The sequence below is a fragment of the Bison bison genome, unplaced genomic scaffold (assembly GCF_000754665.1).
Source record: "Bison bison bison isolate TAMUID 2011002044 unplaced genomic scaffold, Bison_UMD1.0 scf7180017864387, whole genome shotgun sequence".
Lineage (NCBI taxonomy): Eukaryota > Metazoa > Chordata > Mammalia > Artiodactyla > Bovidae > Bison > Bison bison.
This window is the reverse complement of record NW_011494959.1, coordinates 1,922,471-1,939,788: the sequence shown is the minus strand read 5'-3', so window position 1 is coordinate 1,939,788 and position 17,318 is coordinate 1,922,471. Positions and strand designations below refer to the sequence as shown.

At 33.9% G+C, this 17,318-nt stretch overlaps 1 protein-coding gene across 1 annotated transcript in view; it reads left to right on the top strand.

Moving 5' to 3' along the window:
• NCAM2 (neural cell adhesion molecule 2) overlaps positions 1-17,318 on the top strand; it is a 574,228-nt gene that overhangs the window by 458,312 nt on the left and 98,598 nt on the right. Inside the window, exons 10-11 of the mRNA XM_010858401.1 lie at positions 6,097-6,284; positions 10,845-10,941. Of these exons, the coding sequence (XP_010856703.1) occupies positions 6,097-6,284; positions 10,845-10,941 (285 nt within the window). The remainder of the gene's footprint in view (positions 1-6,096; positions 6,285-10,844; positions 10,942-17,318) is intronic.

The following is a 17,318-nucleotide window of genomic DNA, read 5'->3' as shown; positions in this document are numbered from 1 at the left end:
AGATATGTCCAGTTCTGCAGAATTTATAGTGATCCTGTGCACAAAAGTGTTGCATGTTTAGCTTGGTTCACATTTAGATACTATGCATACAAGCATCTCTTCTTCTTGCAACGACAACTTGGTCAGTTCACAAAGTTGGGTATAAATCTTCCATCTTTCCCTGTCTGAATGTCTGGTTGGGTATATTTAAAAAATACTTATAACTCTAACACTTTACATGTACAAAATTACAGAAAACAGATCAATGTCTATTTGCTTCTGATCTGTCTTTGTCATCTCCTCTTAAAAAGAAGAAAGAAAGTAGTTATTTTTTAATTATCTTTCTTGAGATTATGCTGTCTTTTGTCAAAGATAAGTTATTCTGAAACTTGCTAAAAATTGTAAGGAAAACTTTATTCAAAAGTTTTGCAGTAGGGGTCAATACTGTTGAAATGAAGGAGGAAGATTAAACAGAACTCTGAGTACAAAGACAAGTAGGGATTTATAGCCAATGAAGCAGAGTGACAGGAGTCAATGGATGAAAAATTATTGAGAAGAACTTGATTAAATTTCAAGGAGAATACAATTCTTACTAAACTGACCTAATAGGGTTCTTCTAAAAGCAGGCTATGGACATATACATTAAGGAACTTGACCAGATATTGACAGTAATCAGCTATCAAGGGTGGAAGGAGTTTCACTAAACTGACTTAGCAGCATTCCCTTTTAAAGGTAAATCAGAGACAGAGCTAAGGACAAAGACCATATAAAAAGTGGGTTCTATGTAAGCCTGACTAAAGCTTTATCAAGGAGGGAATTTTTGCCACTTCCCTTGATTCTCATTGAAAGAAAGTCTTTACCTTCCTATCCAGTGAATGACATATTTTAATTTGTCACTATTCAGGTTTCTCTTATTTTTCTTGTCAACTCTGCTCAATTGAAAAATGTGTTCTTCTAATAAAGTATTTCCATTCATTATAGTTTGTAAAATATTTTAATTCAAAAGTTAATATGATTGAGGGGACATACAATGCCTTAAGAGATGCTTTGAGAAGTTTACATTTCATGTAGTCATGAATTAACACGAAATGCAAAGAATGCAACTTCAAGGTGAAAATTTGTCCATGCCTGTCTTTTTTTCTGTCTATAAATTATCAAGTCTGATCTTTCCACAGTTCTACTTATGAAATGTTCCCTTCCCATCCTCTAAATTTTTTAAATGCCATAAGTTATTTCCTCTGTACAACATTTGAAGCCTTTCATGATGTGAAAGCCATACTTTTCTGAAAATTAAAATTCTTGATTTGATTATCATCATGAGATATGGCTACATATTTTAGCCTAAAGTCTTCGTGTGTTGCCTCAGCCAGTCACATCCTTTTTCAGAAAGCTGCCCCATATCAACTGCTCAATTTCATTAATATGCCATCCTGTGCCAATGAATACTGCTGCTTTGCTACTGTCTTGACATTTGCATAGCATACAATGTACAGGAATTTATTTTCTGTTTTATTATAGATAGGATTTATCAATATTTTCCTGCCTCATACCTCAAATACATTTTTTAATGTGGCTTTTAGCATAGCATATATTTCCTGCAGCACATTTGCATTCGGCATCAGTAATTCCAAATTAAATTCCCACTGAGATCATCAGGCAAGCAATTAGTGGCAATTGCTTGCTTTTATAGAGTAGTCAAATCATGCCCAAAGTTTATGGCTAAATTATAATAATATAATACACATACACACAGATGCTATATTTTGGACGGAGTAGACTGTAAATCAGGTGTTAATAGTTACATTAACGTGTGATTTTCATATTGGGCTACATATACATACAGCTATACTATTTATAAACCTCTCCCTAGAATTATAAGAGATTATATTTCATATATATTAACCAGTAATAAAATATTTTATAGATAGAGCTAGAGATAGAAATGGATATAGACTTAGCTTTTGACTTTAAATATCAGGAAGTTTGTCTTCTCTTACAGTTACACCCCAAATATATTCTTAGATTTTTCACTGAATCTTCCCAGGTCATGAAAAAGTTTTTTTTTTTTTTTTCCCCTCTCTCCTTCAAAATACCTTCCGTTCATTTTAACTGAACCATTGGGTTAAATTTACTGACAATATCCAGTAAATTTGGTGTATGGTTTTTGAGAACCAAGTAAGCATCTTACACTTAATAAGCCATCAGGTATGTGGTCATGACCAAGACAAATCTTTTTTATTAAAGTAAAATTGACCTACAACATTTTATTAGTTTTACTGTACAACATAGTGATTTGTCATTTTTATGCATTAGGAAATGATCACAAGGATAAGTCTAGTTATCACCATACAAATTATTAGTAAATTATTGCCTATATTCCTAAGGCCATCCATATATTACACCCCTGAGACTTTATAACTGGAAGTACGTTCCTTTGATCTCCTCCCCCTATTTTGCTCATTCCTCCAACCGCGCCCACCCCCACCCCCCGCAACAACTGACAAATTGTTTTCTGTATCTATGAGCCTGTTTCTATTTTTGTTATGTTTGTTCATTTTGTTTCTCAGATTTCACATGTAAGTGAAATCACATGGTATTTGTCTTTCTCTGTCTGACTTAGTTCACTTAGCACAATATCCTCTGGGTTCATCCAAGTTGTTACAGATGGCAAAATTTCATTCTTTTTTAAGGCTCAGTTTCAAGGCTGAATAACACTATATATTCTTTGTTAAACCCAAAATATTTAGACCACTTGGTAGAGAAGTAATCATATAGGTTATTCTGTCAGGTCAGTTAATTTCTCTTTCTTAGTTCTTGCCTCATTGCAACAAAACGTGAAATGCCGGACTAAAGGTTTTAAAACAACACACAGATTACAGTTCAGTTCAGCTCAAGCCGACAAATCTTTTATTAGACAGACACTTCCAGCATATGCGAGCAGGCTTACCCCAAAGGAGTCCTCCTCTTTTCCCTCTTGGTTTCCCCCTTTTTAACTTCCGTTCTCCTCCTTTTGGTTATGCTCTGTGCAAAATAGGGCTTGTACCCACTACCAATCAATGAGAGGGAATACAAATGGGCATATGCTCAAGACTGACTGATGAAATTGCAAGTTATATTTCAGTAGGCTCTGTTGTTTATGTCTTCCCATATTCAATCTGTTATGTGTTAGTTGCTCAGGCATGTCTGACTCTTTGCGGCTCCATGAACTGTAGCCCTACAGGCTCCTCTGTCCATGGGATTCTCCAGGCAAGAACATTGGAGTGGGTTGCCATTCCCTTCTCACCGGATCTTTACAACCCATGGGTCAAACCTGGGTCTCCCACATTGCTGAAAGATTCTTTACCATCTGAGCCACCAGGGAAGGCCCACTCAATCTGTTATCCTTAATGGGCTCCTTGCTACAAAAGGTTACTTGGAGAAGCCTCTGAGACTAGGTTACATCTACTGTGTGCCTAGGGTCCACATGCAGGAGTTGGAGAAGTGTCTCTGGTTGTTTTGTAGCATATCTGTGAGTTTTGGGTGTGTCTGGAATGGATTTCAGAGACCAACTTACATCACCTTCAGCCAGGCCATCCCTCATTGCTCATGAATAACTTCCTTCCTAACAATTCCATTTCCTACTACCGTGATGAGGGAAAGCATAGGATCTGTGGGAACACAAAGTAGTGAACCTAACCCACAACTGAATGTTGTGGAAAAGCAATGTTAAGTTAGTGTGGAGCTTAGTTTTGAAGGCAGCCAGGTAGAGGGAAGGGCAGGCACATTGCAAGGTGAGGGAAAACCGCCAGAAGATATGTCTGTAATATTTAGCAAAGTGCCAATATGAGTCACTGTTTATCCAGTCCTCTTTTGAGAGCCATTAAGTTGTTTTGAACTTTGTTATTAAAACAATGTGCTAAAAGTCCTTTATATTAACATTTGATAATGCTTATACTTCTTTTCTCTGGAGAGATATTTAAGACTGCACTGCAGAATCTTAAGGCTTTTTTGTTCCTGAGGAATTGTCCCAATTTTTTTTCTCTTCAGCAATGTACGATAAAGTCCATGTAACCAAAATGCTGCTAGTACTTGATATTATAAATCTGTTCCTGGGTTGAATAGAAATTCAACTGACCCTGGTTAAAATTACCCCAGATCATCCCATACCTACAACTTAGTACTAGAATAAGCTTGATAGCTTTTACTCCAGAGACCTCATTCTTAATAACAGAATAACACCTTCCTCACAGGTTATTAAAAAAAATACAATAAAATAAAATGTATAAACTTACTGTCATATATAAAGTATTCAATAAGAATGTCATACTTCTATATGATTTTGGCATTAAAAACATACAGTAAAACATACATAGGACAAGGATATTTAAATAATTATCTATGCATTTGTACTAGAGATTGTAATTCTTACATTATATATCTGATATATAATCTGCTGATATAACAAAATTGAGAGCAGGTCATTATTAAGTAATTTGAGTAGTAAAGCAAAACTTCTAATTTGTACAATTTTAAATTAATAACTTATCAGGGATATTAAGTTCTAGATAGTTAAAATTAGTAGCAAGAATAATCAGTTTAAATACCAGGAACAACAACAACAACAAATATATCAGCAGCATTTTAGCTAACACTTTGTTTCAGTTCAGTTCAGTTGCTGAACTGAACTCTTTGCAACCCCCCGGGCTGCAGCACCCCAGGCTTTCCTGTCCATCACCAACTTCTGGAGCTTACTCAAACTCATGTCCATCAAGTCAGTGAAGACATCCAACCATCTCAGACTCTGTCATCCCCTTCTCCTACTGCTCTCAATCTTTCCCAGCATCAGGGTCTTCTCCAGTGAATCAGTTATTTGCATCAGGTGGCCAAAGTATTGGAGCTTCAGTTCAGTATCAGTCCTTCAAATGAATATTCAGTACTGATTTCCTTTAGGATTGACTGGTTTGATCCCCTTGCAGTCCAAGGGACTCTCAAGAGTCTTCTCCAACATCACAGTTCAAAAGCATGACTTTTTTGGTGCTCTGCTTTCTTTATGGTCCAACTCACATCCATATATTGCTACTGGAAAAAAAACATCTTTGACTATATGGACTTTTGTTGGTAAAGTAATGTCTCTGCTTTTTAATATGCTATCTATGTTTGTCATACTTTTTCTTCCAGGGAGCAAATGTCTTTTAATTTCATGGCTACAGTTACCATCTGCAGTGACTGGAGCCCAGGACAATAAAGTCTGTCACTGTTTCCATTGTTTCACCGTCAATTTACTATGAAGTTATGGGACTGGATGCCATAATCATAGCACTTATTTTAGGATTATGTTTTTTGTTTAAAAATTGTAAATATGAATCCTTTCAATTATATAGTCAGGCTACTGAGGCTCAGAAAAGTCATAGTTGATTGGCATTTGGGCTCCATCATACTTCTAGAATGGAACAAAACAAAAACATGTCTATGTAGCACAACTAGGTTTTGCAGTTAGGTTTTTACAATGAAATAATATTTTTTTTCTCTTTCTCTCACCTATAATTATAATGGTCTGGTGTAGGGGCCTGAAAATTAAAATAGCATTATAGGAGCTAAAATTCAAATTAACTATTGTTGATTAATTTAAAACATACCTTCTTATTTAATACTGAAAAAGTCACTTTAGGAAATAATTGTTGTGACATTACCATTTAAATTTTATGTCTGCTTTAAGAATTTTATAGGAGAAATTATATAACTAAGCCAAGGCTGAAAAATGACATAAGACCATAGATTTTATTGTTTTATCCTAAATTCTCACTTGTAATAAAAGTTGTTCCAGGAATATATTTCACATATGTAGAGAGCCATTAACTTGCTGGATGGAAATTTTTGTCAGATTATTAAAAGCAAACAACTGTTAGTGTTAATATTTCATATTTTAATAATTGGCCAACTTTGAATACTTTATATTAAAATGATTTGATGAATCAGTCAAATTATATATTTTTATGAGTTCTAAAATCACATATTAAATATATGCAATTAGAATTACTGTGGCTTTTTTTGTAGTCAATAATGATTAATATTGTTTATACTAATTAAATGACTATCTTAAAGAAAATGTCTATAATGTTATATTGTATTGCTTTACAGATGCTCCCAAGTTCATATCAAATCAAACAATTTATTACTCTTGGGAAGGAAATCCAATAAATATAAGCTGTGATGTGCAATCGAATCCACCAGCATCAGTCCATTGGAGAAGAGAGAAATTAGTCTTGCCAGCTAAAAACACCACTAATTTAAAGACATATAGCACAGGGAGAAAAATAATATTAGAGGTAAGTCTTCATTATATATCAACAAATTGTATTATTTTGGCAGTTATCTACTATTTTAGAATATATTTAAGTATCTTGATATATAAATTATCTATAATTCTATCCTATATTATACATATACCATGTTGTGTATATTTCATGTTTATTTGCTTAAAGAGAAATTTTATGCATTTGGGGCATTGTCAATTAATGGTTAGTGTCTCACTATTTACTTATATGGGCTTACTTATATAGATATATGGCTATATAGCAAAAGTCATTATATTTCATGAATTTATATTTTAAAAAAACAATTGTATCACGGAAAAGTAGGGAGAAAGAATGAATAGTTTGTAAGTTATTGAGGGCCAAAGTTCAATTTCAGTGTTGCTACTAGGCATTGAATTTGTGATTACATCATCCTGCTTCCTGGATCAGCATATATAAATGCTATCTGCTGGCTACATATTTACAAGTTCCTAAATAAACCTGATTTGCTTGTTCATTGCCTCATTTCATTTTATATTTTATATTAAGGTTGTAGATAATTGTTTTTATACTGCCGAGTACCTGGCCTTTAAATTCTGTTTGAATACAGTATCTTTTATTTATTAATTGTAGATTATGTTTGTATATCAATTTCTAATGTTTATCTATGACAATGATCATCAGTCCTTCTAATTTATGATGCTTTCATAACAACTGAGAATCTTTCTCAAATAGCACGTTTAGCTAGAAAGATGCTATATTTTCTCTACTAGTTCAATATACATAAATTTTAATAATGCTTGTTTTACAATAACATTTGATATCTTTATTGCATTAACTTAAAAGTGTTCTCACTGGTGCCCTGTTAACTCTTTCACCTAGTAACTGGACTTAGTAAAACATTTGTTTGATGGAATGATTTCAGTATCACTTCCACCAAATGTTTGGATAATTGATTATCAGAACATTTTGTCTAAATCTATTTCAAATACATTTTTTTTGTATCTGTATTATAAGTATTTATTGGCAAATTGACAGAGAACTCAGTTTCACAAAGACTTTTGACCAGATTCAACTGCAATTTTTCGTATTTAACCATAGAAAATTGAGGTTAGGTTTGGGAGAGTGTATTAGTGTGATAGGGCTGCCATAACAAAATAACACAGACTGGGTGGCTTAAAAAATAGAAACTATAATTTTTCGCACATTTCTGGAAGCTAGAAGTCCAATATCCAGGTGCCAGAAGGACTGGTTTATTGCAAGTCTCTCCTTGGTTTGTGGATGGATGTCTTCTCACTGTTACTCATATAACCTTCCCTCAGTGTAGGCAGAAAAAGAAGAGAAAATGCTCCCATGTCTTTTCTTCTTATAAGAATACCAGGCCCCACTCTTGCGATCTCCTTTGCCTTCTTAAAGTCCCTACCTCCAAATATAGTCACATTAGAGATTAGGGTTTCAGAATTTGATTTTTGTCAATAGCCATGATTCAGTCCAGAACAGGTAGATTTACATTCATGTTTAAATGACAGACTAATCTGTAATTTCAGCTTGACTTCATCTTGCCACTTTTCAGATTCTGGAATAGCTCATAATTCTTCATAGTTGATATGAGCAACAATTTATAAATTGACATTTAAGTATTTTATTAATATAAAGTTCTCATGTCATTTCTGCCAGAATGCCATTTCTCTCAATGCAAAAGTCAAAACTAAGCAATTTTTGCTTATACATAGCCAAGGAACCTGTTTCTTAGGGTACTGACCTTGAGCATAAAATTTTTATGTGTATACTATTTTCAAAAATTAAGTTTAAATCCTGAATAAATAATACAAATGTATAACAAAAACAACTTAATACACTAAAGCAAAATAACAATAACAACAATAAGAAGAATCAGTAATAATGTTACTAATTTTGAATTAGTAGCATATATAGTTCCTTAGGATGTACATTATAATGATTTTTCTCTATAAATTATTATAGTAGTTACATAATTGCTAATACTTAAGAACATATAAAAATAAAAATAAATTTTCCAATTAATAATAATCTGGTTAATAGTAGATTCCTTGAATTAACAGCTTTTTCCTTTGATTACATACATATGTTCATTTTTTAATGTGAATTTAAAAAAATAACAAAACATTCTATAAATCCTTTTGGTTCTTGCCAATAAATGTATTTCTCAAGGCCTTACAGATTTAGTCATTTGTTTTCCCTAAGTGTTCCCCTGAGGTAATAGGACAGCTTTTTAATATTTGAGAAAATTTGATTCAGAAAGTTTCTAATAGGTAGACTGGAATAATATTCTGCCCTTAAGTGTTTAGGAAAGAACTTACAAATTCCTTTATTAACATTGTTCTCTCAGTTAATATTTTGGTGTTAAAAACTACACTTGGTATTTTATAATGTTCTATCAAAGCCCAACATCTGAAGTAAACTTGAATTATTTTAACTGCATATTAAAATATGAAGTAGTATCCTAAGTAGATGTTTCTAGTACTTATTGAATAAATACAAGTAACATTTTATATATTAAACATAGTTCATATGAATATATATGAATTATATACCTTTGTTATATATTATTATGCATTTTGATAAAATTATCTATTATTTCACTATGCTGGCATTGAACTTTTAAAAACCACTTGTTGGACTCTACTGCTTTCCTAGAATATACGAAATAGGCTGGAGGGGACATGATTTGGCCCAGTTGTGTGATCTGTGTTTTTTTAATAGTCTGTGCTACTAGGGATCATTTCTCTATTTGTTAATCATAGAGCATGATAAAGAAACTACTTATTTCGGCTAAAATTACAAAGACTTTGTCTTTTGATAAGTGAACTCCCAGGAACATAAAATCAAAGCTGAACTGAGCCTTTTAAAATGTGTTCCAGTTAAAATAGGTATATTTAAATTACTTTATGGATCTTGAGGAACTGTACAATAGTCAGGATTCTTTGTCACATCCGTCCTGTATTTGCATTGCCTTTATTCAGTACACATTCTTCCCTTTGGGATATACAAATGACTTTCTCATATATTTGTAGAATAAAGACATTTTTAGTAAACTTTCTGAGTAGTAAAATTGTTTTCTAGTTAACCTAGCTTATTATAACCTGAATATATGAAAAATTAATATTTTAGTCATTTAAAAGTACTTATATATGGGCTGTTAAAGCTTCTAGTCCTTAGAGCTATAATCTATTCCTAGATGGACATCTGACTAGAAGATGAATGACACGGCTTTTTGTACCCTTTCAGAATTATCACCTTCAATGGACTTCCAAATTGCACTTGTAGTTAATAGCCTCCCATTATCACAAAACCATTTTCCCCTTTTGGGATAGACTTGAAATTAACAGCAACTCTATTGTACGCTTATTCTCTCTTAATAACAGTTACTGGAATTGAAAATTATATCTTTACGATCACCAAATCTCTTTTCTGAATTGATACTTCAGAATTTTCGTACATTAGAATTACGGGGTTGGTCCCACTGTTCAACAATAGAATCCCAGAAGGTTAACTTAATTATGGATTTCAAGTGTGTAAGGACTGAGGTCAACTATTTTCCACCTAAACTGAAAGAGAATGATAGGAATTGAACAACAATAGGGGCAAGATACATTATTAGATACCAAGATACTATGCCTGCCAACAGGGATTGGTACACAGGGAAATATTTTCTTGCAAAATACCTTCCTGAAAGATTTTTATTTTAAATATATCCTCACCCTTTCTTAATATTTTATGTTTAATAAAATCATAAGAGGAAGAGGAAGCTGTGGTATTTTGAACCTTTCTTAAACTTTAAACCTGCCTGATCGAAGACAGCAAGGTAGAAAACAGAGTTAACAATGCTTTTGTTACAAGATTCCTATTTTTAGTCATTTGTAGCAATTGCAGAATATATATTTTTCAATCGGTACTATTTTCTGTACTTTACGTATATAAATATCTGATGATTTTTCGCTTGAATACATGAAACAAAAAGGTAGTATTTATCTACTTAATAAATCGATAGACTAGCTGTAATTTACCTGGTCCTATGGTGGGTTAGTGGAGAAGGCAATGGCACCCCACTCCAGTATTCTTGCCTGGAAAATCCCACGGACAGAGGAGCCTGGTAGGCTGCAGTACATGGAGTCGCTGGGAGTCGGACAGGAATGAGCAACTTCACTTCCACTTTTCACTTACATGCATTGGAGAAGGAAATGGCAGCCCACTCCAGTGTTCTTGCCTGGAGAATCCCAGGGATGGGGGAGCCTGGTGGGCTGCAGTCTATGGGGTCACGCAGAGTCGGACACGACTGAAGCCACTTAGCAGCAGCATGGTGGGTTAGAGTCCATGGGGTCGCAAAGAGTTGAACAGGACCGAGCACCTAAGCACATGGACACACATGGATAGTACAAAACTATGGATTATATCTTAAAAGGAGAGAATGCTTACTTGATACAGAAAAAAGAGTTATGACAAGTTTTCAGTAATTGTATATATATGAAGATGATAGTGATGCTACAGACTATTTTAAAACTTCTGTGATATTGTTTTAAAATTGTGAAACTTTTATTATTATAATTATTTTAGATTGCACCTACATCCGATAATGACTTTGGACGATATAATTGCACAGCTACTAATCGTATAGGAACAAGATTTCAAGAGTATATTCTTGCTTTGGCTGGTAAGTATAACGTAGTAATTTCTGATATCTCATAAAATATTTCCTGAAGTAAATAGTTTTTATATTTTCATAATCCTGATACAGGTTACTATGAGAAAGATAGAACTGGTGCTTAAAATATTGTAACAGTTCTGTATGATACAGTGAGGGCTTAGATTGTATTCACTAATCAAGATTAGTTTTCATTCTCATTCCCCCAACTTTATATATGACACATCTACGAAAGTGTTAGGAAACATATGTCTTAAGAAATCAAACTATATTCATGTAAAGTAAAAATCTTGTCAAAAATACCAATAAAATATATCTTTAGAGTAATTAAAATTAATCTGTTTTAAAATTCTAAATTGAAAGAATAAACAGTAACTTTATTGTTAAAATTTAGAGTTATGTAATTTGCTGAAATATGTTTCATTTTGTATATATAAAAACATTCCAGTTCTTCCCTTAAAGCTTAAAATATATAGATAAAATATCATGCAGGTTAAAGTTTACCTTAACTAGAAATCTAGCTATGTTTTTATTTGTATTTATATTATATATATATTTATATTTATGTATATATATATAAACACATATAGATTTTGCCATTAGTACAAGACTAGTTAGAAATCTGGAAATATCCATGTTTATACTTATAAAGTTCAGATGATGTAAATATAATTTATTGTCTTCTAGGTCCAGGTAGGGAAATATCAGAAAATCATTATACTATTATATTTTAATAGAATAAATAACTTTCATGAAAATATTTTGAAACTTTTTCAAATAAATTATATAATATAAAATATTAAATAAATTATATAAAGTTAAATTATATAGCTGTAATTTTATATTGTTATGAAGTATTTCTTTTGATATGTAGATATATCTTAAAGTCATTAGTTGTGAAGATCAAAAGGGAAATTTAAAAGTTATGAAGCTAATAATAATCAAATTATTATGTAACTGGAAAACCTGCTCTTCTCCAATTCAAGTTTTATTGTACTACATTATGGGTAAAGGAAGAGAAGGATTCTGTGGAGAGTTTTTAGGGAAGGAAATGATAAGGAACAAGTTAAAATTAGAAGGAGTTAATATAGAAAGGAAAAGAGGCAGAAAATGATGAAATAAGGGAGGATATAAACCAGAGTGTACTGTCTACCAGGAAGTCATTAGAAAACTAATCTCAATGAAAATCATTGGAAGTAGACTGCATGCAGTTAGTCATATGAATAAATCTTTGTACAAGCAAACTAAATTCTAGAAAATGAAATGTGTTAAATCACATCAAATTCATTTATAATAAATTGAAGTATTAATTGTAGTAATGAGAAGCATCCACTACTCATGTCAATTCCAAGCTTTAGAAAATTAGGCAAATGTCCTTGTAGAAACTGTTTATAAATAATATCTAGACATATGATTGCTATATATATTATAGTTAATATAATATAAATATATTAACATTGATGTACTATTATATATTGCTTTTTTGAAAAATGACCCCATTTTCTATAAGGTAGAACTTGATAAATGACCTTTTAAAATTTTTTTTAGTTTTTGGAAATTCATAATTCAAGAAACTATGAAATATAGAACATTATACTGATGAGATTTAAAGTCTTATTGAATTCATTACATAATATCTATGTAGTTTCATATGTCATGTATTTCCAAAATATATTCTCTATTCTTCCTTTCTTTCCTTCCTTTTTTTTTCCTCCTGAATAATTAAGTCCTACATCTGGCTTCCCTGGTGGCTCAGATGGTAAACAATTTGCCTGCAATGCAGGAGACCCAGGTTCAATCCCTGGGTTGGGAATATCCCCTGGAAGGAAATGGAGGCAATCCACTGCAGTATTCTTGCCTGGAGAGTTCCATGGATGGAGGAGCCTGGTGGGCTACAGTCCATGGGGTCACAAAGAGTCAGACATGACTGAGTGACTAACATTTTCACTTTCATTTTTCACATCTGAGCAAAGTGGGTGTTTTTTTGTGGATAGGGTAGGGCATGGCAATCCAGCATATGATGTTTAACACTGAATGTAGTGAATGGAGTTAAATGGTTTTCATTTGTTCAGTGTGAGGTGTTGGAAGTCAGGCTCGGTGAAAGGATGTGCCTGTTTTAAGACAGAGACAGCAACCCAGAGAAGAGTATGGGAGCCTGATCAGAGTAAGGAGAGTTTTCAATAAAGAAATGGGGGCAGTGATGAATGATTAATTTCTGAAGTTTGTAGGGTTAGCATGGCTAATAAAATCAATATAATTATCTCACCTTTGGGGAAGAGATCAGTAAATGCAAAAATTAGAATGATCCAGAGTTGATGATTGGGTATTGGGAGTACTCTGGTCTTGTGTACATAGCTGGATAGAGAAAATAAGTGGAGGGGTGTGTGTGTGTGTGTTCAACCACTTCTACAGGGAGCTTCCTTTTGCCAGGAATGTGATTTAGAAAAGAATTTTTAAGATAATTCTACACACTGAGAGAACTTGAGAGCTACAACATCCCAGTAACAAAAGAGCATGCTTGGCAGCCAGATCTTAATTTTTAAGTATCATTCTTCACTATGAGTGTTGTCAAAGCTATGGTTTTTCCAGTAGTCATGTGAGAGTTAGAACATAAAGAAGGCTGAGCACCAGAATTTGATACTTTTGAATTGTGGTGCTGGAGAAACTCTTAAGAATCCCTTGGACAGCAAGGAGATCAAACCAGTCAATCCTAAAGGAAATCAACCCAAAATGTACATTGTAAGGACTGATGCTGAAGCTAAAGCTCTAATACTTTGGCCACCTGATGCGAACACTGGACTCACTGGAAAAAGACCCTCACGCTGAAAAAGACTGAAGGCAAATGGTGGAAATGGTAGCAGATATAGAGTCACTGACTCAATGGCCATGGATTTGAGCAAACTCCAGGAAATAGTGAAGGACAGGGAAGCCTGGTGAGCTGCAGTCCTTGGGGTCATAAAGATTTGGACATGACCTAGCAACTGAACAATAACAGCAGCTGAGAGTAGCTAGGTCTCTTTTTAAAACTGGCTAATTCTAGGACATCATAGATGATGAATGCACAGTAGTATCTGATACTGGGATAACAATCTTATTTATTATGGACATTGTATTTTATTAAACAATTCATAAATTTCACTTGATTTGCCACTTTTTTCCTTCAAGTCTTTTCCTACCTCCTTTTTTCACACAAGCTAATACTAGGAGACCTGCTGAGGTCTCCTGCACTATGCTTCACAGCTGATTTGTTTTAATCTCAGTTCAGGACTCTGTACTTACCCCTATTAAATTTCATCTTGTCCATTTGAGCCCATCCTTTTAACTTACTGAGATCTTGTCAAATCCAATATTTTTGCTCTCTTTCCAGGATTGATTTAATTCACAAATACCATGAGGCAGTCATTTGCATTTTTACCTATGTCATGGTTCAGTCTATGCAAGTCATTTTTAAGAATAGAGACCTTCTTACAGGTTAAATTGGATCAATTGAACAGAATTCTGTTGATATGTAATTATAGTCAATCTACTTGCCCTTGTACCTGGACTACATTTTATCTAGACCCTTGTTCCATAAAATATGAAAGCAGCTTGAAATCAGTTCATTGGAAAATACACTTTCTCCAACTAAATATAAAACTAAGTTTCTCTTCAGTTCAGTTCAGTTCAGTCGCTCAGTCGTGTCTGACCCATTTCGACCACATGAACCGCAGCAGGCCAGGCCTCCCTGTCCATCACCAACTCGAGAGTTCACCCATCTCCATTGAGTCAGTGATGCCATCCAGCCATCTCATCCTCTGTCATCCCCTTCTCCTCCTACCCCCAATCCCTCCCAGTATCAGTCTTTTCCAACGAGTCAACTCTTTGCATGAGGTGGCCAAAGTACTGGAGTTTCAGCTTTAGCATCATTCCTTCCAAAGAACACTCAGAACTGATCTCCTTTAGAATGAACAGGTTGGATCTCCTTGAAGTCCAAGGGACTCTCAAGAGTCTTCTCCAGCACCACAGTTCAAAAGCATTAATTCTTCAGCACTCAGCTTTCTTCACAGTCCAACTCTCACATCCGTACATGACCACTGGAAAAACCATAGCCTTGACTAGACAGACCTTTGTTGGCAAAGTAATATCTCTGCTTTTGAATAATAGTATCTAGGTTGGTCATAACTTTCCTTCCAAGGAGTAAGCGTCTTTTAATTTCATGGCTGCAGTCACCATCTGCAGTGATTTTGGAGCCCAGAAAAATGAAGTCAGCCACTGTTTCCTCATCTATTTGGCATGAAGATATGTGACTGGATGCCATGATCTTAGTTTTCTAAATGTTGAGTTTTAATATGTAATTTTCAATATGTATTATTTAATATGTAAGTTTCTCCTACATAATCAATTTTGAGATATCTAACCTGAAAAATCTACATCTGTCTCTTTTTTCCTATACTATAAGGGAAAGTTTTGTCTTTGAAAATTACCTGGCTTATAGTAGATTTAGATGAATTATTGAATGTATTAAGGGTTCAAAATGCGTCATTTGATTTGCTTATGAGTCATAGTTGTGTGTATGTGCTTAGTCGCTCTGTCGTGTCCGACTCTTTGCAACCTCATGGACTGCAGCCCCCCAGGCTGTAGAGTACCTGACAGTTATAAAAGTAAATGAACAAATAAAATTGAAAACAATTATTCAGAAGTTTAGTGTCACTACCTGTGAGGAGAAAATTTTAAACATATGTGATCAAATGATGTTAAAAGATCAATAGAATAATGATTTGATTTGGAATTTGGAGCAAACCAGGTGGGTAATGATATGAGGAATTTACAGTTTCAGATGTGCTACAGATTGGCTATAATGTTAGATTAAGCTCACAATTGAAATAGGAAAAATATATAAAATTTATTGTAAATAATGTGGCCACTCAGAGCCGAAGCAGATGAAAGCCATTTCAGCATTATCCTTGAGGTGAATGCAGTTGATATATACACTCTGCATGGTAGGGTCTTACTAAATCTAGGAAACTCAATTCTTTATATGAGAATTTCCTTAATATTTGGGACCTTTATCAGGTGGAGATTGATAAATAAACCAGGAAATAATATTTTAATATGGAGACATGGGTGGTTATAAATTTATTTGAGAAACAGGGGAGAGGGAAGGCATGAGATAGCCACCAGTCTTCTGACTTCAAGGTCTTAATATACCTCAAGTGAGGTCCAAAGTCAAGTCTGCAACTGCTTATCAGAGGTCAAGAAACTTTGCAGTCAAGCTACCCTTCTACTGATTTCACAGCCCCCGGCACCAGAAATTGAATAGACTGTGGAGTAAGGAGTCGAGGTACTTCTGTAATCCACATCTGTATGTCCTCTTGTCCACATGCGCCTGCTCAGAAGAATAGGAATGACACTCACACTGGTTTAGCATGTTAAACCATGAGGATGTGCCACTCATCCTAAATGCCTTTATGGTGGTAACAACCATAGCAGCAAGTGAGCCCAGGGAATAAAGATTTTAGCCTTCCATTTCTTTTGGTAAAGAGGAGTAGCATAGTGATAGAAATGGAGGAGGGGTATCATATGAAAGTATTTGAGATAAGGATTCAAACACCATTTTAGAAAAATTGATTACAAATATTAAGAAAAAATATTTTAAAATTCTTACAAGATTGACAAATTGTTCTGATTGATCTAAGTTAAGTGATACTATACCCTCACTGCTGGGGAAAGAGCTGAGTCAGTGTCTCTGAACCACTGTATCTTAATTGCCATTTTCCCAGCAATCCAGGAAACCAAAGTTTCAGAAGTAAAGATGTTGGGGTAGAAACTCAAAACAGCTAAGTTGTTTGATAGGGAAACTAAAGAGCTTGTTGTCTGAGAAGGGAGTAGAACTGCAGAAATCTTTTTAATTCATCGTAATAAGACAGAGAAGAAAGCGAGACTGAAAGTCCAAAGAAAAATAAAAGGAAGAGAAGAGCTCCCTGATGACAGTGTTCTGCAGAAAAGTAAAAGTAATATTATTCCAAGATGAAGAGTTTGGCCTTGGAAAAATCAGAGGTTGGATATCCATGAATCCAGAAGTGATAGGGTGCAATATGAGTGAATGAACATCATGATTTCTATAAGCCCCTACCTAATCCTGACTCCTGAAGAAATACTGTTTTTTAATCTCATGATTCATAATCAAGTTGAAAATGTTTTTTAAAAATTTACTTACCCAAATTATCCTTTATAAGTACATTATATTCTTCAACTCTTTTCCTCCACATGAATATCTTGGGGCATGTGCTTTCAAGATTCTGCTTTATAGGGAGTATCTTCATTTTAGGATGCTGTTTTGTTGTTGGGCAGGGGAACATAATATTTGATGTATTGTTTTGAATTTGTTTCCAAATATCTATGTGTAT